This window comes from Scylla paramamosain, unplaced genomic scaffold (genome assembly GCF_035594125.1).
Source record: "Scylla paramamosain isolate STU-SP2022 unplaced genomic scaffold, ASM3559412v1 Contig18, whole genome shotgun sequence".
NCBI lineage: Eukaryota > Metazoa > Arthropoda > Malacostraca > Decapoda > Portunidae > Scylla > Scylla paramamosain.
The window spans coordinates 285,178-310,203 of record NW_026973683.1 but is presented as its reverse complement, the minus strand read 5'-3'; the positions used below and the strand labels follow the sequence as shown (position 1 = coordinate 310,203).

At 43.5% G+C, this 25,026-nt stretch overlaps 2 protein-coding genes across 5 annotated transcripts; one reads left to right on the top strand and one right to left on the bottom strand.

Moving 5' to 3' along the window:
- Positions 1-278: 278 nt before the first annotated feature.
- On the top strand, positions 279-6,864 carry LOC135097372 (ubiquitin-like domain-containing CTD phosphatase 1). The gene is made up of 6 exons (XM_063999203.1): positions 279-851; positions 1,022-1,080; positions 1,601-1,738; positions 1,999-2,172; positions 2,539-2,697; positions 3,016-6,864. The coding sequence occupies exons 1-6, from the start codon at positions 704-706 to the stop codon at positions 3,280-3,282; spliced, it is 945 nt and encodes a 314-aa protein (XP_063855273.1). The 5' UTR covers positions 279-703; the 3' UTR covers positions 3,283-6,864.
- A 174-nt stretch (positions 6,865-7,038) lies between these two features.
- Positions 7,039-23,640, bottom strand: LOC135097368 (uncharacterized). Of its 4 annotated transcripts, none has more exons than XM_063999192.1 (19): positions 23,492-23,640; positions 22,712-22,764; positions 22,036-22,216; positions 21,382-21,456; positions 21,026-21,130; positions 20,506-20,749; positions 20,266-20,403; positions 19,720-19,931; positions 19,370-19,507; positions 18,981-19,244; positions 18,670-18,850; positions 18,109-18,356; positions 17,746-17,872; positions 16,512-17,505; positions 16,007-16,142; positions 15,354-15,464; positions 14,842-14,954; positions 14,264-14,402; positions 7,039-13,663 (listed from the first exon to the last, which is right to left on the bottom strand). In XM_063999192.1, the coding sequence occupies exons 1-19, from the start codon at positions 23,579-23,581 to the stop codon at positions 13,442-13,444; spliced, it is 3,771 nt and encodes a 1,256-aa protein (XP_063855262.1). In that variant the 5' UTR covers positions 23,582-23,640; the 3' UTR covers positions 7,039-13,441. The 4 variants fall into 4 exon arrangements, with proteins under 4 accessions (XP_063855262.1, XP_063855263.1, XP_063855264.1 ...); XM_063999193.1 differs by having other exon boundaries at positions 7,039-13,660; XM_063999194.1 differs by having other exon boundaries at positions 18,109-18,353.
- Positions 23,641-25,026: the final 1,386 nt, after the last annotated feature.

Here is a 25,026-nt window from a genome sequence, read left to right as displayed (position 1 = left end):
TTTGTAATTTTTGAATGGCATTAATAGGAATTAGCGTGTAAAATATCACTGCCTCCTACTCAAAACTATTTTTGTTACATGAAAACACAAATCTACAGTTAGGAGTTAATAATATGCGTTAATTCATCTGCATTGATTTTGTTGTCATTTACATATATGGATGATTAAATTACACTATTTACACCAAACGTAAATCTACAGCAAGGAGTCACGCATAATAACTTATAACCAGTTAGTTATGCTGCTTAGAGGGTAATTACATAGGAAAGTTAAGTATAGCTTCCAGTGAGACGAGATGGGATGAGAGGCGGCAGCTGGTAAACTGTAAACAGACAGAGACGCCGAGGAGATCCAACCTCTGAGCAGACTTCAGTCATCCCTGACATGACCTCCTCTGCTGTGACCTGACCCCAACCTGACTCTGGCTTGACCTGGCATTCATCCCTGGTCCCAGAACAGCAAGATAAGACCCGTATCTAGCCAGCCTGAGAGAAGTCCAAGGGGAAAATCAGTAGGGGTCCGAGGTGAAAGGATCTTTTGCTCCTGATCCTGACCTGACCTGACACTCATCCCTTTGACCACGATAAGAAGATAACAGCCAAGATAACACGCACATCCAGCCAGCCAGAGAAGAACTGAGGGGGGGGGGAGAAATTGTGGTCTGAGGTGGAAGTGTTGTGTTGGTTTGTGTCGTGTCGTGGTGATGAAGGTAACGGTGAAGTGGAGCGGGAAGGAGTACGAGGTGGAGGTGGAGGAGGACACCATGACCGTCAAGGAGTTCAAGGACGCCATTGAGGGTCTGACAGGAGTGATGCCACATAGGCAGAAGCTCCTCAACTTAAAGGTCAAAGGTATATGTGTGTGCGTGTGTCTGCCTGTCCCAGGGTCGTATTCTAAAACGCTTTCCTCTCACAGTGAAGCTATAAATGTTATCTCGAAAAAAATAGTCTTGGAGATGCTTTAATTACCTTATAAGGTGTGCACACAAAATAAGCTCCTCTCTTCTTAATTCTTCTCCCAGGAAAGTATCCAGATGATGACACAAAGATGGGAGCAGTTGGCCTCAAACCAGGGACCAAGGTAAGTATTGACGAGTTGGTTCTCATAATTGTCTTGGACAGGATTTGAAGAAAAGTGGTCACAAAGGTGCAGTAAAATGTGTATGAACATTGTTGTATTATTAGCAAATGAAGAAAATTCTAAACTTTGTACTCACCTAATTGGTCATGAGCCAAGTTAGCCATTGTGAGCAAAGCAAAAAAAGCTGAATATTTTTTGGGGGGCTGGTAGCACATTGGTTTTAAGTTGAGTGTGTCAAGTGCCCCAGTGAGAGTGACAACCATATTCTGAAACACCTCTACGCCACACCTTCACAACTTTCAGAAGACTTTAGTTGAAGTTACCTGAGTTTTAATGGTGTTTTTGCGGTTCTAGTGATAGATCAACAAGACTTCTACATCATTAATAGGAGAAACATCCTTGGGAACCCAGGATCATCTCTGTGGCCTTTGAAAATAGTTGTGGTGAGAGAACAGAGGGAGACAGACACACAGATTTGATATCCACTTGTATGGCAATTAACACTTAACACCTCCATCAGATCATGATGATTGGCTCCCTGGAGAGCAGTGTAGCGGAGGCCCAGCGCATCCCAGAGAACTTGCCGCCCGTCATCAATGACCTGGACATTGAGGAGGAGGAGGTGGCCATTGAGAACAGGGCCGAGTACTTACAGAAGGTGAGCAACACTGAGTGATTGAAATTTTGATGCTGCAATGATATAATTTTTGCTTTCCTTTCTGAGTCATTAGGGAGTTTTAAAAGAAGGTAAGATTTATGGATGGGGAGAGATAGGTGGACATAGGTAATCATGTTTCATATAGAGACTGCCATGTGTAGGCCAAATGGCTTCTTGCAGCTTCCCTTATTTTATGTTCTCTCTCTCCCCATGAAGCAAGCATCATCATCCTCACATTCTTTTTGTGTTCTGGCATGCAGGTTCAGAAGAGAGTCAAGGAGTACAAGGTAAAGCTTCTGAACGACATGCGGCCAGGGAAGAAGCTGCTGGTGCTGGACATTGACTACACACTCTTTGACCATCGCTCCACTGCCGAGACTGGAGCTGAGCTGATGAGGCCATATTTGCACGAATTCCTTACTTCGGCTTACAAGGTGTGGCTCTGCTGGGTCAGGTTAAATTCTGTCTGGGTCAAGTTAGGTGGTCTGGGTTAACTTAGGTCTGCTCAGAGTATTTAAGAACATAAGAATATAATAAAACTAAATGATAGACTGAATTATAGACTAAAACTGACCAAATGAGTCAAACAAGAAATGTTGACTAAGACTTTGAAAACAAACTATACACAGACAAAGAAAAGAAGAAAAATTACTGAAATATACACACACACACAAAACAAGAAATAAATGAAATTGCCCACCCCAAAAAAATGACAAAAAAAGACAGAAACAAGACATAAACAGAGCAACAGACAAGCACCACCACAGAACTTTACCTTAACAGACTCACACTTGCCACAGAATTACGACATAGCAATCTGGTCGGCCACGAGCATGAAGTGGATTGTGGAGAAGATGAAGCTACTTGGAGTGTCCAGCCACCCAAATTACAAGATTGCCTTCTACCTTGACTCCTTGGCCATGATCACCGTCGAGACTCAGAAATATGGTGTCATTGAGGTGTGTTTGGATGTCTGTGCCCTTCATAATTGTCTTGGTTGTGCATTTGTTGTTCCAGGTTGTATTTTCACTTTACTGTGCCTGTGTTCTCCTTGTTCATTTAATTTACATTCTCTTTTCCATATGGCTATGTTTGGTCTTCACTTTCATGTTTAGTTATGTTATCTGGGCATAATTCATGGAGGTTGTTATTTTTTTCCCTCTATCTGCATCATTCATAACCTTAGTAATGTTTTTTTGTGCCCTCTTGTGTGAGTACAGGTGTTTTGTGAGGTGTTGTGGTGGTCTCTGGTGCATTCACTCCTTTCTTTCATTCAGGTGAAGCCACTGGGTGTGGTGTGGGGCAAGTACAGACACTACACCCAGCAGAACACCATCATGTTTGACGACCTGCGCCGCAACTTCCTCATGAACCCGCAGAATGGCCTCAAGATCCGTGCATTCCGCCAGGCTCACGTGAACCGCCTGACGGATCGGGAGCTGCTGCGTCTGGCCTCCTATCTCGAGGACATTGCCAAGGTGGAGGACATCTCAGCCCTCAATCACAGCAAATGGGAGCACTACCGCAAGGAGGGGTACAACTGACCCTGCCCTAGTCTGCTGCACAGGGCTGCGGCTTCCTTGTTCACCCCCCGGCCAAGCCCTGCACTGCTAGTCAGTTGCTGATTGTGGTCACATTTGTGTAAATGCTGCTGTCATCAGTGCTACAGTGGCTGGAGGATCTGGTTATTTCTTCGTCAGTGGGAGTGACAGATCCGCACGTGATGGTGGCAATATTTTCATTGTGACCACAGTTGTGAATGACTTAGAGTGCTGGAGGTGTGAGTCCAGGGTTACCTAGGGAGTCTGGGGGGGAAGATTGACTTTAAGGTGCCTTGCTTACAGTCTTTTAGTTGGTGGTGCTCCCCAGAGTCCCTAAAGAGGCTGAAGAAACAGGTTGACGTGCACTGCTTGGTGGCAACTCGCCTGTGTGCTGCTCAAAATTACCTAAGGGACGGCTTGCCTGTGGGGGCATGGCGGCCTGTGGCTGCAGAGTCACGCTAGTTGCTTCAAGTCAGTAAGCTTAGAAGTCCACCATTCATGGCAGACTCCTCACTTCTTAAGAATAAGCCAAACCCTTATTTTTTGTACATTTTGTAAAGGTAATACAGGTTGACCATCAGTATTTCAGCATCCTCAGTTCCAGAACCATCCCAAGTTAATGGTTTTCCCTTGACACCATTAATATACCTCCTGATAAGCCTGGTGTGCCTGGCATGCCAAACATTGTTTCCAGATTAGATGAAACAGTTACTGCATTAAATTAGATTAAACAAATATCATGAAACAGGAAATAGGAAACAAGCCAGGCAAACTTGTTGATCTACTCTGCTGCTTCTTTCACATTTGCACAACATTTTTACAAACTTCACACAATTGTGTGTGTTGTTACATTTGCATTTTGTGCCACAATTACCACTGCATATTTAAAAGATAGAGAATATAGCCAGATGAAAATATGATGGATTAGATGATGCCAAAGCACTGATGGTCAGCCTGTATCTCAGAACAGACCCATGGTAGGATGCCTGAGGAAAATAAGCTAAGATTTCTTGTACCTTAAAGGAATAGACGTATTGAAGGTGTGAGGAAAGATGGTGTTGAAGGGCAGGTGAGGTGTGGTGGAGGAGGCTGCTGGCACAGGTCTGCCATTTGCCAATAGGATCATGATGAGGTTGGTGTGTGACTGTTAGTCTTGTGTGTAAGCCAAGTTGTCTGTCTGTGCATGTTTGTGCATGAATTTATCTCTTATACAGGATCTATGAAAGTGTGTTGCTGGGGAATGGATCACCAAGTCTCCTACTTAAGAGGAAGTTAAATTTTTTTACTAGTTCTGAGTACAGTAAAATCCCTCTCATCCGGCATTCGAGTATCCGGCAGCTTCAAGTATCCGGCACATTTTTCCCTGAGCCTTAAAATCAATAAAAAATCAATGTGTACTCATAAAATCTATTAAAATTCCCGCGCGAGGCATACTTTGTCCCCTCGCCACCAGAGCGCACTGCGTCGCACCACCTGCGGCCCACTGCACTGTTTACTCAGTGACTCAGTCCCGCATGTGCACTGTTTATCGCCTGACGTGTTCATCATGCCTAAAGTTGTAGAAAAGAGGAAGGGTGTTGTGCTTACACTTAAGCAGCTGATCAGATCAGCTGATCTTTGTTATGGTAAGATGCATGAGTGTAGGGTGATGATTGTGGACATAATTTTACTTCTATTCAAGTATCCGGCATGTCGGCGGTCCCGTTGATGCCAGATAAGAGGGATTTTATTGTGTATTATGTATTCTTGTGGTCTTTCCTCCACCTTCAGTGTGCTGCAGCATTTTTGTGATGCTGTTATGCATGACATGCAAGCTCTAGTGAGGGATGAAATGGAGAGAAAACTGCTTTACCTTCAGAGGAGGAAGGCAGTGAGGCAGGACAGATGAGGGACTTAGGCAGTGTGTGATTGGTTGCCTGGTGGCTGGGTGCTTAGTAATGGATGCAACACTTCATAATTTGCTCTCACAGTCTGTTTTAAATGTTTCCAGTGTGCAGCTGGTACAGCACTCCTCTGTATGCATGAGACAAGTGTGTACTGAGAAAAAAAAGTATGTGATTTCCTTGTAGTAAGGAGAGAGGAGCATGTTCTCAGAATGTATTACTTTACATTCACATAACCTACACTCACAAATTCTCATTTATATGATCTATAGTTACCATAAGTCTCATCTCAAATCTGAAATGTATTTTCAGAAATATTCTTGTATTCACAATTCCTTCCTACTAATTAATGGATTTTGAAAAATGGTTTAGTGTCAGCTTGTCATTCCTTCACCTTGACTGGGTTCTGGTTGGGCATCTCAGAACACACACGGCCTCATCAGGGACCTGGCAGTGCCACAGCTGTCCTCTTGTGTCAGGCAAAGCTGCCACAGTGACCTCACACCCTAGGCAACCGTGGTGTGAGGTATCCTGTGCTATGAGTGCATCCAGACCTTGATAGTCTAAACTAATGTGGGGTACCTTATATCATCACCCCATGTTGAGGCCTTGCATGCCCTGGGAAGCCTTAGGGCAATTGTGCTGTGTGTCAGGGTGTGTATGAGGTAGTCTAATGTCTTCCACCTGCCAACTGCACAGTGCCCCTGGTAAGAAGAGAAAGTGTGATATCTTTTTTCCAAGTGTGTGGTGGACAGACTCCACTCAGTGTTTGTGCCTCATGCAGAAGTTTACCACAATGGATCATCAAATTGTTTGTAAATTTCCAGTGATCTGCCTTTCAATTGTCTCATGCTGAATTATGCATATTCCAATCTAATTCTTAAATAGTTAAGTAATATTCCACTCCATGATAAAATATGTAAATAAAATGTTAGATATAACAATGATTATCTTGGTTTTCTGGTTTGGTCAGAGGCATTTTTGGCCACTGTAAAACTCCAGCATGTTTAATTTGTAACCCAAATGTTGATATCATGTCACTGATGAGGAATAATATTGTCTTCACTCAAAATGGTGAATGACATTGGTGCATGAGTACTCACTGCAGATGTAGAAGGTTATCAGTACTGAATGTCACATCCCAACACATCCAGGTTTCAAATCTAAAGAATATTTGAATTTATCTATAGCACCAGTTGACTCAAGAATCCTGCACTAGAGGAAGGATTAGTGAATGACAAACTAATGTTACTTTGTTATCAGTTCATAAAAAATTTCTTCTCAAACATTAAAACTCATGTGAATCAGATGATTAACTATCAATGAATAAAAAATTCCTACCTAAAATCTTACAAGTTGTGTGAATTTGAGTTTCAGCATTTCAGATTTGGGCAACACTTACTTGTTGCACGTCACCAACACTAAGCTGGTGGAAGGAGTGGCCAAGACTGCCTCCCGCTGCCCTGTGGGGATGCCAGGCAGGGAATGGTTGGTCTTGGCTTCCTCTCACTGTAACACAATCCCACTTCACAATAATTGTTCATCAGGAGTTGCCACTACAATGTGTATAAAGTATGTTGGGATCATTGCTCCATCTCACACACATTATGTTTCTTTTCTGAACCATTCCATTGTACTCTATTCCTGTAAATGAATGAATCCATCCATCCATTTCATCTGATTAAAGCTACAGGCAGTTCAATTTTGGATTTTATTTGTCTGAACTGAGCTGATAAGTTCCCTTCAAACCCTGAATTAGAATCTATTCTTGCTGTAAATTTTAGCTGGAATGATTCACTTAATGTGAGACAACTCTGTAAAGAGTAAGCAAAACTAGCTTATTAATAATGATAATGATGATGTGGAAACTACACAAGACTTTTAAAATATTTATTCATGGGCTTCATTTTTAATGATCTAACAAACCAAAATGAGTATGAAAACAGCCATTAGCGGCAGCACTCAACACTCATAACTCTGAGGGTACACAGGAAGCAGTAAAAAAATTATATTCAACAATACAACACAAACCAGTCAACAATCTCACCAGCGGAGAGATGGCCACCCAGGAAGTGAGACAGAGACGCAGCAAACTATCTTATTCTTTGGCATGAACCATTGACCTAGAGGACTGATGCCAGTCTACTCATTACAGCAGCACGACTAAGCCAGTCGGTGCCTGGCACAGCCCCTCGGTGGTCTGCTGGGGGCGACAACGCCAGTGTGGGGCATCACAGTGCAGGAAAACCTCACTCTAAGCACAACATGGCATGGAGACAGGCAGGCCCATGTACAGCTAAGTCCTGCGCCTTCACATGGTGTGTGTTTTCACTGAAATATTAGCACATGTCATCTGTGCACCTGCAGCTCAAATGTACAGTGGTGTTGGTGTGCAGGCAATGTCCTGTTCCCACAAATGCCACCAGTTTGCAGGTGAAAAGTGGATCCTGGTATGTTATAGTTAATTAGAGTGAGGTTTTACTGCATGTGACAACCACGACCGGCACTAAATCCACTAGATTCAAACAATGAATGATGGGGGAGAGAAAAGCTGGCCCTCGCATCCCAGCGCCTTATAATACACCAATGCCCCACCATCTCGTCTGATTGTCTGGCTTAACCCTATCACTGAGGCATGGGAGACAGACAGGGCCAGTTCCCCTCTCAACGCACGGAGCAGAAAACAATCTGGAATGTATCTTACTAGGGAGGCTGGGAGGGTTGTGGCACTCACTAGTTCGTGCCTGACCCTCGACAGTGTGCTCCTGTGGCTGAGGTCAAACAGTGGGTCCCTTTTATCACACGGCCAGGGGGCAGCGGCAGGTGGAGGCCTCACCCCACCCCATGATGCCTAGGGGACCAGCACGATAGAAAACAAGAGCAACAACAGTAGACACTTGAACACAACGGAACAACGGGAACAACAGGAAGATTGACGTGTGGCTGACAGACAGACAGACAAGCAGCCTGCTTACCTGCTGCTGAGGCTGAGTGCTACAGGTGGAGTAACAGCTGGTGGGACTGTATGTACAGGTGGTGGTGCAATGGCCACAAGTGTGCAGTGGTTGGGATGCTGTGGGAGGAAGGGCTAGTCTGGTCTGTGGCAATAAGCTGTGGCATAAAGGCTCCTATTCTGAAACATTTTGTTCTCCCACCACTGCTATTTTAAAGGCCACATGGATGATTTGTCGGGTTCTCATAGTGTTTTCCTCATTCAAGATGCAGAATTCATGTTAAACTATTACTAGAATTTTTAAAACACCCTTGAGAACCACGATGACTGCCACAAAAGCCTGTTAAAAGAGTCAAGACGAGATGGCAAATCGTTTGAGAACATGGACCAAAGATGTAACTTTTAAAATGGAGATTACCCTTGGAAAAAGACTGAAAAGTCTCCAGTTCATGTACCTCATTTAGATTAAGAAAATGGAGGCTGATGGAGATGCTGATAAAGTCTGATGACACATGTATCCACTCACTACTGACACACAGAACATGGAGAGAGGGAATGCTTCATAACAGGATGATATGGAGATGACTACCTTTGTTTGTCCCTTGCTAAAAGATCACCTTGATCTTACACACCAGTCTCAATCCTACAAACAGTGAGACACATCAAGCCGTAAGGTGCACAAGTCCTGTACCATACAACACCCACTCATCCTCAAACTGTCCTGCATTACACTCAGGTTTTAGTCAGGAAAATACAAATCTACATAACTGTGACCACTTCCACACCAAAATGTAAATTAATAGACCTCCTATTGAGTTTTTCATACTCAAATATGATAATAAACTTAAATTAATAGTTCAAGTCCAATAATACAGTGTTTAAATTCTTCATCAGACAGAACCAGTTAGTTAACTAAAGCAGCTGTGACAATTTTTTGCACTCACATGACAGAACATATGAACCAAAATACAGCAGAATTTATAAAGGAATTTTGTGCTTTATCAGACAGAACTCATCAGTCAAGTAAAGCAGACTTTGTGTGTGAGATTCTCCCACTGTTAGACATGACCAGTTGGTTCAATACAGCAAAAATTGACAGCAATCTTTGGCATCAGTCCATCATGACATCACCACATCATAGAAACTTATGATACATGATGGAATTAAAGCTTTCATCAATTCCTCACCTAAAAAGAAAAAAAAAAGAGGTTCCACTTAACTACATACAGTGCTGAACAAAATGAAGGAAACGTACAAACTGAAGTTGGTGCCCAGATGACTCTTCTGATCAGTCTTCGAGTGCTGGGCAGGCAGGGGGTATGTATGGAATGTTACTCTTGTGTGGAGTGCTTAAGTGTCCTGGTAATACTGCACACACACACACACACACACACACACACACACACACACACACACACACACACACACACACACACACACACGAGGATAATACAAGTAATAGATGAATGACAGAAAAAGGCCACACACACACACACACACACACACACACACACACACACACACACACAAACAGAATGATACAAGTGACAGATGAGTGCCATGGATTGCAGCAGCAGTGGAGTGTGTAGGCAAGCATTGGTGACATCCTCAAGTCTGGCAGAGTGAAGATTCTTGGCACTCGTCATGAAGTGGCACTGAGTGATGATGCTTCTGTGGTGCCAAAATATCAGTCACCACATCACTTATTTGGAAGCTTAGATTAGCACAAGTAATATTTTGGACACTTTTTTTATGCTTCATCTTTAATTAGAATTCTCTTTTTTTTAAGCAGTCAAAGGTTACATTTCATCTTTCCAGCATTTTCGTTCTTTTTAAATTGTTGAATGTTTATTAATTTTTTACTCTGAAGCCTTTTAGGTCTTTCAAGGTTAAGTTTCATCTTTTTCAGTAATTTTCTTTCTCTCCTCTCTCAGTGATGCACCCAGGTAGTTAGACTAAGGTAATGATGCCACTTCTCTTACACTGTTCATGCACGCTATGCATTTCAGTCATGTTTCTCTTTCCCTCCTTATTTTAATGATGCTTGTAAGTAGATCCACCAAAGAAATGCCACCTTTCCTGCACTGTTCGTGAGCACACTTGTCACACTGTCATTTGTCATGTTCTTCCTTTTCCAGTGATACTCAAAAGTAGTTCAACCAACCAAGGTAACAATGCCACCTTTCCTGCACTGTTCCTGGGCACACAAAATACTGCCCCGCAAATAAATCCCCATGTGTGCGTGTGTGTGTGTGTATGTGCCAACATCCAAGAGAAGAAGCACACAATACGTGCACAAACACCGCGGCTTAGAGCACCCACTCTCTCTGCTCAGACGCCCCAGTACAGATGCTCAAAATTCCTGTACCTTGACCCAACAGTGTCACAAACATACAAATATAAACAGCATATACATATCTAGATAGTACCGCTTTGGCTTCTCCAGCGAAAAATGTGATACTCTGCTAGTAAAAATATGGGGCAACAGGTGCTTTGATTGCTATGTGTGGAGGTGTGAGGTGTGCAGGCAGGAGGGCAAGACTATCACTTCAGGGAAATGCTAGTAAAAATACGGCCCAAGAGGCTCTTTGCACTCTAAACGTGTCGAGCATGGGACTGATATGGTATGGCCTACAGTATGGAAAAATGGATCACCTCTATGTATCTCACACTTAAATGACGGAAATAAAAAATAGCTCTTCATCTACATACACTAAACGGGAGGAAAAGAAACGATAAAGACACCTTCAGACTATGGACAGATTAATAGTTTGGTTATTACTACATATAAATGCTGTCATACTGCCATCTCTGCCCTCCTTTCCTAGCTGCCTGGGTCAAGGATATCTTACACTTGCAAATATCAGTGGTACTCTTGTGGTTCTCAGTATATCTCTCACCACCAATGCTAATGCTATAGTACTGTAAAAGTCATAATCTAGGGCATGAAAATATAATCATTGTATCCATAAAAAGGGAGAGGACATACAATAATGAAATGAATCAGTAACATAAAAACATAGCAGAGTGGAATGTACAGAAACAAACATTGTCAGCATTGTAACCACGAAACGGTGATAACTAAGACTACCATAAACCGAGGACTCCCAGTACAGTCTTAGGGCCAGCACTGTGCCTGCCAACCACTCACTCATTCTGGTTCAAGGGAGGACTTCATATCAGTTTTATTTTTTTAATGTACTACCTTTGGTTCTCTGATTCAGAATGTATTTACTATCACAGAAAATTATCATTGGGACAGCATAAACTTTCAACCCTTTCACTGCAATATACAACAGTTTAGTGCTAAAGGCATTATATGGAATGCTTATGTGCATATGAAAGAAAGGAAGGGATAAAAAGAGTACATCTTGCAATCTTTAGGCAGTATAATGTTTGCAAGTGGTTGTGGAACTAGAAAAGATGTCTCAGAAAGGTAAATAATTTAAAACTTGCAAAATAGCAGTGAAAGGGTGAAAAGGAATTTCCATGGAGAAAAATCTACATAAACGTGATGATATATATGTATGTTCCTCTCCTACTGCTGCTCACTAATTGACAACCTTAAGCAAGATCTTTGGTAAGTCAAGGTGTGATCCTATAAATATATTCTTTGCCTCACACTACATCTTTGGTTCCAGCCAGGCTTCACTTACACTCTATGCCTCCTTTTAATACAGCACACCTTTCTATTCCTCTTTGCTACTTGCTTTTCTATCCGTCCTCTCACACTATGGTACCTCAACGCATCTCACATCCCTTCTATGAGCACAATGGGATTACATCTTCCCATTAAACACTCTAGCACTGAATTGTCACTAAAACTGCTCAGTCTAGCAGTCTAAGATGCTGACAATATTCAAGACTTTATCTCCTTTCTCACAATACCTTAAGCTGTATCAAGGTAGCAAATGGTGTGAAGATCAACTCCTAAGCCACTTCACTTGTAATCATGAAAGTCAGCTTCAACTTCATCCCTTCCCGTGATTGAAAGGGGCACCACAAAGTCCGTCTGAACCCACATGGCAGACAGACTGACAGCAGGACAGCACAACAAATACTGATAACAAAGGACAGTCTAGGAGGTGACAGACGCATCCTGGCTATCTGACACACACTACGAGGGGCCACAGACAGACAGACAGACAGACAGTATCCGACAGACAGGAGAGGCGCAGATGTCACTACAGGTAAGCGTATATCTACCGAAAAATACTCTTGTATGAAAACTACACTAAGTCCACACATGCACTGACCCGGGGCTGGCCAGTGAACAATGCATGGCTAACAAGAATGTATACACCATGTCCCTTTTGCATACACCCCCTACACCCATGACCATCCACAGAGAGGCAGTGCAGGGAACAGGGAGTGACGGGAGAAGGCAACTCCAAAACACAACTTCGTGACTCCCTCACGACCCCACACACACGGCACCAACCAGAATATCACGCTAATATCTCCAGGGACACAATACACCCCCGAGAACCCAAGGATGCTCACAGGGGGTCACCAAATAGCTAAAACAAATGCCAAATGCCTTCACAGGGGCGACAGCAGGGACAACACAGCTTTCCAGGGTCAATAGCACCACATCACTCAAGGGATAACAATGTAAATTAGGGAAAGGTTCAGGATATCTCTTAGCTGTGTTGCCTTTGCTGCCACCCCTGTGCTGACCACCATTAGGGCTGCCTGGATGCCCTGTGGTGGTATTATTAGTGCAGTGAGGAGCTGATGGGCACTGGGTAACCTGCTGGTAAAATGTCGCAGGAATGATAACAGTGTAAGTAGATCTCCATTAAAGTAGAAAAAATAAGTAGATTTTTCTTTTTCTTTTCTTGGTGTCTTGTGTGTGTGTGTGTGTGTGTTTGTGTGTGTGTGTGTGTGTATCATCTTTATATGCAAGATAAGACAAGTGACTATGTTCAGTGCAACTTTAATGGTTATGGTTAATAATATTGATTATAGTAATGATGATGATAATAATAATAATAATAATAATAATAATAATAATAATAATAATAATAATAATAATAATAACAATAGTATATAAAGATAATGATAAAAATGCTGATAATAATAAAATCAATCAAAATAATAACAATAATAATAATAATAATAATAATAATAATAATAATAATAATAATAATAATAATAATAATAATAATAATAATAATGACCGCTAATATGTACACATCACTACCTCTAATACTACTAATGCTAACAAACTATAACTACCAACAATGATCTCACATGAAAAAAACCGACCAAACCACATTACATTACCACACCAGGCACCAGGAATCTACAACTCTGACCTGACCTAGGAGGACGAGGAGGAGGAGGAGGAGGAGGTGAAGAAGAAGTTGAGGGCTCGATTCAGGTCATAATCAGCAGCAAGTGTGATCTGAATGAGAGTGGTGCGGGGGACTTGTTGACCCACCACCTCTCTTAACTGCTGAACCACTGCTTCCAGCCTGCTGCTGCCACCACCACCACTGCCACCACTGCCCTCACCTGTGGAGTCCTCATACATGCCACACTGCTGTCAGGGAGATGGAAAGAGGGGAGACTGAATGGAGGATGGACTGACATAGGGAAAGTGACTTAATTGATACGAGGCGTCAAAAGGAAGGAAAAACAGCTGCGAAAATGCACTGCTGCTGGAGAGATGGAAATGGAGGAGACTCAAGGGAGAGTGACTGATTGATATGGTGGTAAAAGGAAGGAAAAAAAGTTGCAAGGACACACTGCTGTAGAAGAGAGAATTAGGGAGGACTGAAGGAAGAGAATGAAAGGTTACAGTGTGGATGTGCTGTCTATACCGAGCACAACATGAGGGAAAAGTAGAGAGAGAAGATACATACAAGGAAAAAAATGGGGTAGAAAACAAGTGAGCCCAAAAAATAAAGAAAAAAATAATGGGAAATAAGCAATATAAAGTAGAAAACTAAACATGAGCTATGAAAGTAGGAAAAAACCTAAAGCAGAAAACTATAGGAAATAAAAGAACTCAGAAATAAAAGAGAACATTAGACAATAAAAGAAAACAGAACAAAGGAAAATAAACCAAGACATAAAATGAGCATAAAAAAAAAGACACAAAATCAAAACACACACACACACACACACATGCACAAACTACCTGGAGTGGATGAATCAGGCTGGTTGGGTCATCAATGAGAGGATCAGTGGAGGAGACTGAGAGGGGGCTGTCCTCCCCACCCCCAACACCTTCACCCCCCACCAGCACCTCCTCCCCTATGGCTCCTGTCCACCACTTCCTGCAACATAAGAGGGAGAAATAACTGATTGACTGACTGACTGACTTAGACTGATTGACTGATTGAATGAAATAAGAGAAATGAAGAGGGAAATTAAAGGACATGTGGAAAATAAAGTGAAAAGAAATGAGCTAATGAATCAAGAGAGAGAGAAAGAGTGAGAGAGAGAGAGAGAGAGAGAGAGAGAGAGAGAGAGAGAGAGAGAGAGAGAGAGAGAGAGAGAGAGAGAGAGAGAGAGAGAGAGAGAGAGAGAGAGAGAGAGAGAGAGAGAGAGACAAACTACACACCAGATAAAAAAAAACTAATGAATCCAGAGCAACAAGTAAATAATTTTGATACTAAAAAGGTAAGTGGGAAAACAAAAGACACAAATTGAAACTGAAAAAAAGACACTAATAATCCAAGAACAGGTAAGGCAGACAAGGACAAGATGACACACCTGTGCTTGCCGAGTGCCAGAGTAAGGTGGTGCCGCAGGTCTTCAGGCAGCTGGGTGAGTGTCTCCCCTTCCAGCACCACAGCACTCACAACGCAGTGATGCACACACACCTCCTGTATTAGGGTTGTTAGGTGTCATGCTTCTCGTTAGGTAGTTAAGGGTGTGGTGGATGTTTATTAGTGTGTTTGATTAGTGGTGTGTGGTAACTGTGTGTATGTTTGTGTGTGTCTGTTAACAGTATAAATGAATCTATGAGAAAATGTGAGAGTTTGGTATTATATGATGCAGTATTATGCAGTTAACTAAATCAGATAAACAAACAAACAAACACACACACACACACACACACACACACACACACACACACACACACACACACATAGATCATTAAATGACCACAGTGTTAAGTTTTGATGTTAAATCACAAAAAAACAAATATAAAACACACAAAAAAAAACTAAAATTTATAAAACAAACCTAGTCCAACACACACACACAAACACACACAATACCTTGAGATGAGCAGCATTACAATGATGGGCCACAGTCAACAACGGCACCACAGAATCATCATCAACATGCTGCTCCAGACCAGACTCCACCAGCAGCTTCAGTGCATCAACCTGGCACAAGAGAGAGAGAGAGGAAGGTCACATCATCCTCAGGAACAAACAGTGAGGGAAGTAACTTATTTTATGACTACCTATTGTGTGGATATGCTGAATAAAGGTTAATTTGTGTGTATGTGTGTATTTATTCTTGTTCTACAGGTATCTCTAAATATTATACTGGCTAGAAATTGCAATATTTATATTTCTAAAAGCTTATAAAGATTTTACAAGTTGTTTTTAGTGTTCAGAATTGTCACAGGGAAATGATTGAGATGTCAAACACAACTGGAATGAGAGAGAGAGAGAGAGAGAGAGAGAGAGAGAGAGAGAGAGAGAGAGAGAGAGAGAGAGAGAGAGAGAGAGAGAGAGAGAGAGAGAGAGAGAGAGAGAGAGAGAGAGAGAGAGAGAGAGAGAGAGAGAGAGAGAGAGAGAGCCTGTTCAACAAATTCACAAGTTCATGAGTTTACAGGCTAACCTAACACAGGCCTTCATCATCACAGCTTCCATACACCTTCAACCACTGACAACAGAACACTTCCAGACACCACACTGACCCCATAGTGATCCGCCAGCACCAGGAGATCCACCAGCTGGTCCGGCGGCAGAGCAGAACAGTCCACGTGGCCAGCGTAGAGGAACTGGAGTAGTAATTGGAAGGTGTGGACACTGCAGCCATGTACCACAATGCACCTGTGGGAGTGTGCTCTGCTTGTCACCAGGAACTAAACTAACAGGTGTGGATTTAATTTTCAGATGCAATTCATGAATTTAAATGTATATATATGAAATTAATTTCAGTTATATATATGGATCAGATTACCAAATCTTTATGAAGTGTGTAGTGTTTTCTGACATGGGTGAAGGCAAGAATTAAGACAGAAAAAAAAGTGTCCCTAGAAAATTAATGTAAGACAGAATAAAGACTAGTATTTTCTTATTTTGGTCGTCATGAATCTCAAATGTGAATCAAGTTAAAAATGGCAATAAAAAACACAATGTGACTTTTCTGATAAAGTGTGAAAGACATAAAAGACAGAAAAAAAGACTCCTGAGCTTCACCTGTCAATGGCCTCCCTCATGCCGGAGAGCAGGGCACGTCTGAACCACTCACAGCGCGCTGCCACCACCACCCGGTGTGCGTGCAGCTCCACACCCTCCCAGGCTGAGCCGTCACCCCGCTGGCCCCTCGACGCTGGGGAGACGAGGGGCTCAGGGGGCTTGGTGGGGGTGAGGCTGTCCTCTATGACAATGTTTGGTGACTTGGTGAGTCTTCCCTTCCTGTCACTCTTGCCGCTGGTGGCTGGCACTTCCCCCTCGCCAGGTTTTGGCTGAGTTTCCTCAAGGTGTTTTGATTGTCTGGTTGCATCTCTGCCTACACCCCCCTCCTCCACCTGCCTCTTGCCCCCTGCAGCGACAGGCAGTTCCTTGGTCCCCGCTGAGGCCTTAAAGTCACTGACAGCCTGCACTGCCTGGCCCAAGCACAGTGAGTGTGTCACCCTGGAGGAGAGGTCTGTCACCCCACCACTAGTATCACAGTTCACAGGGTGAGGAGCGGTCGGTGCAGCCTTGCCTCTCCCGCCTCGCTCAGCCCCACTGGCCACTGCCTCCTCCCCCCGGACTGACTTAACACTACCATCACAGATCGCAGCAGTGGCCGGGTCGGTGTTGGCCCGGTCACCACTGCTCTCCCTGGTCCGTGGCGAGGCGTCGGGCAGCCCGCCATCGCCGACACAGCTCACAGCATCACAGTCAAGGCTGTAGGCGTGGGAAGGCAGGCTCACCCGCGCCGATGGACGGTGATCGAGGCTCAGGGACTTCTTCACCTTGCGGACAACAATTGAAGACACCTTGGGCATTGCAGAGGTGGAGGCGGTGGTGGTGGTGGTAGTGGCAGTGATGCAGGAGGGCTGTGGGGCGCCAGGGTGGGGGGGCGTGCAGTGCTCTGGCCAGTCACTGCTGCAGGAGTCCTTGGCGGCGCCTCTCACTGGCCTGGCGTCCTGCCCCTCAATGGCGTTCAGGTCCTCAAGGCTGGAGGAAGGTGAAGTCTCGTCATCTGGAAGTGTACGACAGTTATGTTAAAGTATTTGCTTCTCTCTCTCACTTACCAAAGCTTTTACATTTGTCTCCTTTCTTCTCTTATCTTTCTCTCTTCCCCTTCATCCATTTCCATTCCTATTCACTCTCTCTCCAAGTTGTAACCTTCACATCACTATATGCAAAGGAATATTCAACACAAAAGAGAGCATCTGGTGAGGTTAGGTCAGATCAGGTTGGATCTGTGTCACACACTCACCTGCAGGAGGCACCACCACAAAGGTCATGTCACTGAGCAAGGGTGAGGTCAGTAGGCGGGCCACATTGAGAGCGAGGGGACTGCTGCGTGATGGTGGTGGCTCGCACACACGCCGCACCAAGCTGAGCTGTGGGGTGGTGCAGGTGTGAGGTGGAGTGTGGCGTGATGTGAGGATGTTAATTTATCTTTTATTTTTTAAAGAGAGGATCTGACCTTAATTACATGTATACCTTTTACTTTTTACAATTTTCACCTCAGATTGTTGATGGTGGCACAGTCTTTATGCCATAACATAATAAAATAAAGGCATCATTCACTACTAAACTCAGTGTCACTTAAACAGCACACCATTCTATAACACACCTTAGAGAAGGAGTTAGGGAGATCATCCGAGAGCGGGTCCCCTTCAGACTGGGAGGACGAAGAATTGTTGGAGGAGGAATGCTGCTGAGGCTGTGGAAGTGATTGCTGCTGTCGACCACCACCACTACCACCACCCCCACCACCACCGCTGAGCTGGTCCAAGGGGCAGGATGGGCGGGAGGCAGAGTCAGCAAAGATATCCGAGTCTCCTGGGGAATTGGGGTCCTCAGGGGAGGGCCGGAACTCTGCTGAAGGGTGAAAAGAGATGAGCATTTTTCTCCTCCTCCTCCTTCTGGTCCTTACCCATCTTCTTTCTACATAGAATGAAGAGAGGCCAACAAAAATTACAAGTCTGTCCACCACAAAACACAAAACAAAATATCTTCCTCCAGCTTCCTTCTGCAAAACCAAGGGGCACAGAGAGACACCAAGAAACAAGGAGCAGAAAAAGACACAAATCTATATATGTACCACTTCCTCTTCCTTCTGCAAAACCAATGGGTACAGGAGGACACCCAAGCACCCAGACACATTCTCCTTCCTCCTTCCTTCCACCATTACCTTGCCCCTTCAAATCCACAGGTGAGGGAGACTCTCCGGCTGACGGATGCTGTGAGGGTGCCAGGAGTCCAAGGTGCTGCAGGGACGTGGTGAAGGCTGGGTGCCCCACACGCTCCACCATCTCCAGCACCAGTGCCTCCATCACTCCTCGATGCTCCACCAGACGCTCCACAATGCTCCCCTGTGTGTGAGTAATGGTGATAAGTGTAGTGATAAAAATGATGATGAAAATAGCATGTCAAACCAAAAACAGCCCTAAAAATTGAGTCCTCACAAAGACCCAAGAAGAAAGAACAGTCACACCAACTCACCACTTTTGAGGTGGCGCCCTTGAACACAAACTTGAACTCAGACCACTCCAGCATGTCCTCAAGAGCCACAGCCACCTCCTCCAGCCTCAGCGTCAGCACCATCAGCTCCTCTGTAAAGTGATTGATAATCCTGGCCACCCCCCGAACCCGTGCCCCACCCCCCATCTCCTCAAACTGCTCCCTCTTGTGCACCAGGGAGTTCAGGAAGGAGGTTAAGTTCTCCTGCAGGATTCTCAACTTCTGCAGTTCGCGAAGGTGGAGATCCTGATGGAGTGAGAGAAAAATTGTTGGTTCTTTGTTTGGTTTGGTTTGGTTGGGTTAGTCTCGTTAAGTTAGGTTAGTTTTGGTTAAGTTATGCTGGGTTAGGTTAAGTTAGACTCAACACTTACATTTCTGAGGGACTTGGCGAGGAGGTGGGTCGGGGAATGTGAGGACTCGAGGGAGGTGGAGGAGGCCTGGATGATGTGTTCCAGGCTTGTCCGCAGGGAACCCACATCCACACACACTGTCTGCAGCACCGCACTGATCTGGACAGAGACGCAAACACATCATGACACTAGAACATAAGAAAGCTAAGGGTTGGTGCAGGAAGCCATCATATGAGTGCAGTATATAGAAAGCAATAAATATTGACTACCCTGCCACAATTACCCCTGAGGAAGCTGCAAGGAGGCACCACACTACAGGACAAGACAAAGGAGAGACAACCCTGCTACCACACAGCCCAGCCACCCCTCACCTCAGGAACCAGCTGCTGAGCCAACTGCTGCCGCTTGTGATGATTGAGAGCCACCAGGGAAGCCCGTACATTGCCTAGGAGCCGCACCACCGTTACCAGGAGGGGTGGCAGTCGGGAACGTGTGTAGCGCATCACCTCGTGCTGCTCGCTCTGTGTCAGCCGCCACCCACACCGCTCAAACTCCTGGCTCAGCTCCACCACCTTCACCACACCTACATCACATTCATTATTGATTTTTTAAGGGTACTATTGCTATTATTTTTTTTTCTTAGGGGTGTTTCATCTGTCAAAGTGAAAGTGTGTACTTGTATATGTAACTATATGTATGTACTATCCACACCATAGCACACACACACACACACACACACACACACACACACACACACACACACACACACACACACACACACACTCCTAAACAAGCAAGAAAGCAGTACCTGTCCTTTCTGAGCTAGAGAACCTAACCTAACCTTAACATCCCTTACCTAATCTAATCTTTCACCACATTTCACAATACTCAGATCCCAACACCAACAGGACACATACCAATCGCCATCTGTCTGAGCGCTGCCTTGAGGACTGAGATGAGGTGTGTGGGGCTGGTGGCTGCTGGATCTGCTGGGTTGAAGATCTGTACCATCACCTCCACACACTCTTGCACTTCCTCCATCAGCGACACCAGCCCTGCAGAGAGAGAGAGAGCGAGAGAAAGAGAGTGTTTTATGTGTATTACAAGCAAAAGAAATACCATCCTCTACCTGTCCCCTCCTTGACCCCCACACTTACTGTTTCTAAGAGCTGTGTTTCTAATAAAGATCTCACACTTCTCCCTGAGGTCTGTGAGGGCAGGGACAAGGTGAGCGGTGGCATCCAGGGTGCGCTGGGCAGTCTCTGGGGTGAGGGTGGAAGGCAAGCATCGAGTGTACAGATAGTGGAGGACAGTTTCAAGTGCTGGGTCCTCCATTCCCTCCAGGCATCTCCACTCTATGTCTGGCACGCTGGACTGCAGAATGATGCTGTGGACCTCAAACTGTGGGAATATGAGAGGAGAGGTAGTGAGAAACAGGGTGACAGACAGACATACAGACAGCAGTGAGAGATACAGATAGCAGAGTGACAAACAGACATTAGATAGCAGAGATGATAATGATGACAAAGTTGACAGTCCAGACTAACAGAAAAACATATAGATAGCAGAATAACAGACACATGAGCAGTGACAACAGACACACAGACACCAGTGATCGTAAATGAACACATCAATAACAGTGACAACAGTAATAATGATAATGAAGTGGACAGTTACCTTCCTTCCTGACTTGGCAGTGATGGTGATGTCTGAGAAGTAGCCGTCATTGAGAGCCGGCAGCAGGGAGTAGGGCAGGTCGGGGGACACATCCGGAACCCCCAGCTGTGTGTGGCGATGGGTCAACATAGTAGATACATACATACATACATAAATAAATCAAGTTATACACAAACATACTTTTTTGAGTGACATTCAAGTTGTATTGTATTTATCAAGAAATCTCATTCCTTTCTCTTCCTCACTTCTCAAACAGTCATCCATTCTCACCAGCTGTCTAACTCCCTATTCCTGCTTTCTTGTGCTTCCCTCTCACTTCCCCCCTCCCTCCCAATGCTCTCCTCTCACCCTCTCACCTTCTCACACTGCAACATAAACCATCCATCATAAGTGAGCAGCATCAGGTCCCGAGACATCACTGGTTGGTCCAGCTGTGAGAGAGAGAGAGAGAGAGAGAGAGAGAGAGAGAGAGAGAGAGAGAGAGAGAGAGAGAGAGAGAGAGAGAGAGAGAGAGAGAGAGAGAGAGAGAGAGAGAGAGAGAGAGAGAGAGAGAAAATTAATTACTGAACATAAGACATCAAGCTCTAAAAGCAGATATTCACAAGAAATTAAGAAAAACAACACATGTGACATTTGATATTCTTTTTATGATTATGTTTGGTGCCCAAGACTAGAGCACTTCATACACACACACACACACACACACACACACACACACACACACACACACACACAAATAAATAAAAATAAATAAATAAATAAATAAATAAATAATAATAATAAAAAAATACAGTCAATCCTCATCTACTGAGTTTTTTTTTTCTTCTGCACAGCTCTTGTCAAAGAAATACTATGTTTTAACATGAAAAGCCACATCATCACAGACAATGCATCTTGGTCATCTAAGAGATCCTTCTTCTGTATCTTAAGCCGTATTAGAAAATCACATAACAGAAATTTGCATCAGAGGAGGATAGACTGTAAATAAATAAACAAACAATTATTCGCACCCTAAACTCAATGATGTGTCCATTGTAGGCAGCAAAGCGAAGGAGGGTGCGGTTGCCATAGCACTGCAGGTTCTGGTAAGTGTACACCTCATACATCTGACAGGAGAAGAGTGGCAGGGAGTCACAGCTGTCCGTCACGCTCCACGTCACGTCCCCAGCCTCAGACAGGACAAACTCAGTGCTGGAAAGGATGAAAGTGCTAGGAGTGATTTCATAATATACAGGAAGCTACAAGAAGCCATCAGGCCTACACGTGGCAGTCCCAGTATGAAACATACCTATCTATTTCTATCTATCATCCCATTCAAATACAATACAAGGTGCTCTAGACAATATCTTTAGGGTTTGCATTAAGGATAAGACTAGAGACACTGATTCAAGCTTGATAAACTTAGATAAACAAAGACATAGAAAGAAAATGGTTCTCAAATAGATGAGCAGCATTTCAGTGGCATAAAGGATACAACAAGGTGCTGTAGAAAACATTCTTAGGAGCTTCAATTAAGGATAAGACTAGAGACACTGATTCAAGCTTGATAAACTTAGATTTTAAAAAGATATAAGAAAAAGATGCTCCTCAACACTGATTTGCTTACTGTATCACCCCTCACACCTCTATAGCTAACACACTCCCTCCCAAACCGCCAGTACAGCCTCAGCAGCAGCAGACACTTACCCCTCAATGCCAGTAGCTTCTGATGACCCTGAGAGGGACACACACTCAATTATCTGCAACAAGCACAAGGAATTCTTAGTGGTGTGTGTCTAGCCATGGAAGTAATGTCATGTCAGTTTCTTCATGATCTTATTTAGCATGTGAGTGAGTGATGTCTGGAAATTTAAATGAAAAGGATATAAGAGTTTGCTTTGGCAGATATGTAGTGTGTTATCAAGTGTCTCTCTACAGGAACTGCCATGTGTAGCCCTGACAGTTTCTTGTTGCTTCCCTTATTTCTTGGCGTCTTACCCTCATATGAAAAGAAGACGGCATCTGCTTTATAATCTTAACAGCATCAACTGAGGTAATGTTGACAATATGACAGAAGCCTCCTTTAGGTTAGTGGAAAGGGGGTTCACCGGGGGCGTAGCTCCGTTGTTAGATTAAGTTTGGGAGCCCATATTTTGGTTATATTTTCTTCCCCAGCCCCGAAATTTCCGCAATAGTGACATTTCCTGTAGAGTTTTCTCAAAGACCAGATTTCACTCATTTTTGCGTTCCCAGCCCAAGGAGATGCCAAAAGTAAGATTTACCCAGAAACATATCAAGAAGGAAAAGAAACAAGCCAAACTAACCATAAAACAACAGAAAGGATGAAGAAAAAAATCCTTGTCAGGTTGAGATAGATGAATGGAAGCAATCGATGTGGATGGGATGCATATACTGGGTGAAGGGGCGGTGGTGTGAGGGTGGTGGAGCGTGTGTGGGTGGCAGTAGAGCGTGTGGAGGCCCCAGTACCTTCCATGTGCCCACCACTCGGGAATTCTTGTCGTGGAAGCCTGCCATGCTCGCGTCGTCTGCTGCTGCCCCGCCACCGCCGCCCGCCATTACCTCGCCGCCTTCCTGCCTCGACAACGGTGTTACTCTTCTATACCTCTTGTTATTGTGTCAACTGTTATATCTCTGTATCACTGTTATAATTATTAGATATAATGGTGTGACTATTTAACATTTATCTGATCTCATTCTGTTTCACCTTCCCGCCCGCAACGGTGTTATTATTCCTATCTCTACCTCTGTCAATATTTAACAAATTTCCAGGGATTTCCGGTCAGACATGGAGAAAATACCAAAATAAAAACCTAAAGATGAATAAATAACTTTGAAAAAAAGGCGATACAGCCAGCCTATCCAGAAGATAAATAAATGATGTCGCGTTATTTCCATTTTATCCATGCTTTAAGAATATGTCGTCATAATATACATACATACATACACACACACACACACACACACACACATATATATATATATATATATATATATATATATATATATATATATATATATATATATATATATATATATATATATATATATATATATATATATATATATATATATATATATATATATATATATATATATATATATATATATATATATATATATATATATATATATATATATATATATCAAATTACGAATCTTTCATAATAATATCAAGAAAGAAATTTCTCTCTCTCTCTCTCTCTCTCTCTCTCTCTCTCTCTCTCTATATATATATATATTATGACAACATATTCTTATTCTTCTGGATGGCAACACACACACACACACACACACACACACACATACTGTATCACTGTCTATACAATGAAAGACATGGCAACTTGACAAGACACAAACACACACACACACACTGCATCACCAAACCATTTTAATTCTTCCCCCATCCTCTCTCTCTCTCTCTCTCTCTCTCTCTCTTTGGGAGGAGCATATCCAGGAGATGCTTGTAAGGACAGATAGGAAAATTGCCTTGGTTAACTGACTATCCAACACATGATATTTGCTGAGTTTGCATGGTTTCTTCCTATACAGACACTGAGAAGTATGTGTTGATTCTGAGGCATATAATTTATCATTTCCTTTACTCTGTATAAACACTATTTGGTGACACAGCTACCTAGAAATAGCAGAGCCACTCCTCACCTTAACCTATGGCCACTGTGACTCATAAATCTTGCATATTTTGTGTCCACTACAGCATTTTCTCTCTTCTTTCTTCCTTTAAAAAGCTGAATTGTTCAACGCCTCAGAAATCTAGTTCCTCCATCCATCAATTCAACATCATTCCATTCTTCCTTCTTTTCAGCATTCATTCCCTCCCTTCCTCCTCCCTTTCACAGCATCCCATCTCTTTTCTTCCTTACAGCATTCCATCTCTCCCTTCCTCCTTATTGTCACAGCCTCCCATCCCTCCTCTTCTCCATAATTTTCCATTCCACCATTCTTCCCTCCTGATTGTCACAGCATCCCATCCCATTCTCTCC

Excerpts from the sequence above, each read along its gene's own strand:
- LOC135097372 (XM_063999203.1), top strand. The coding sequence starts at position 704 with ATGAAGGTAACGGTGAAGTGGAGCGGGAAGGAGTACGAGGTGGAGGTG. Across the intron at positions 2,173-2,538 it reads TCCTTACTTCGGCTTACAAG|AATTACGACATAGCAATCTG; the intron begins GTGTGGCTCTGC and ends CACTTGCCACAG. Across the intron at positions 2,698-3,015 it reads AGAAATATGGTGTCATTGAG|GTGAAGCCACTGGGTGTGGT; the intron begins GTGTGTTTGGAT and ends TCTTTCATTCAG.
- LOC135097368 (XM_063999192.1), bottom strand. The coding sequence starts at position 23,581 with ATGGCGGGCGGCGGTGGCGGGGCAGCAGCAGACGACGCGAGCATGGCA. Across the intron at positions 16,143-16,511 it reads ATGAGGGAGGCCATTGACAG|GTGCATTGTGGTACATGGCT; the intron begins GTGAAGCTCAGG and ends ACACTCCCACAG. Across the intron at positions 14,403-14,841 it reads CTGGCACTCGGCAAGCACAG|GAAGTGGTGGACAGGAGCCA; the intron begins GTGTGTCATCTT and ends CTTATGTTGCAG.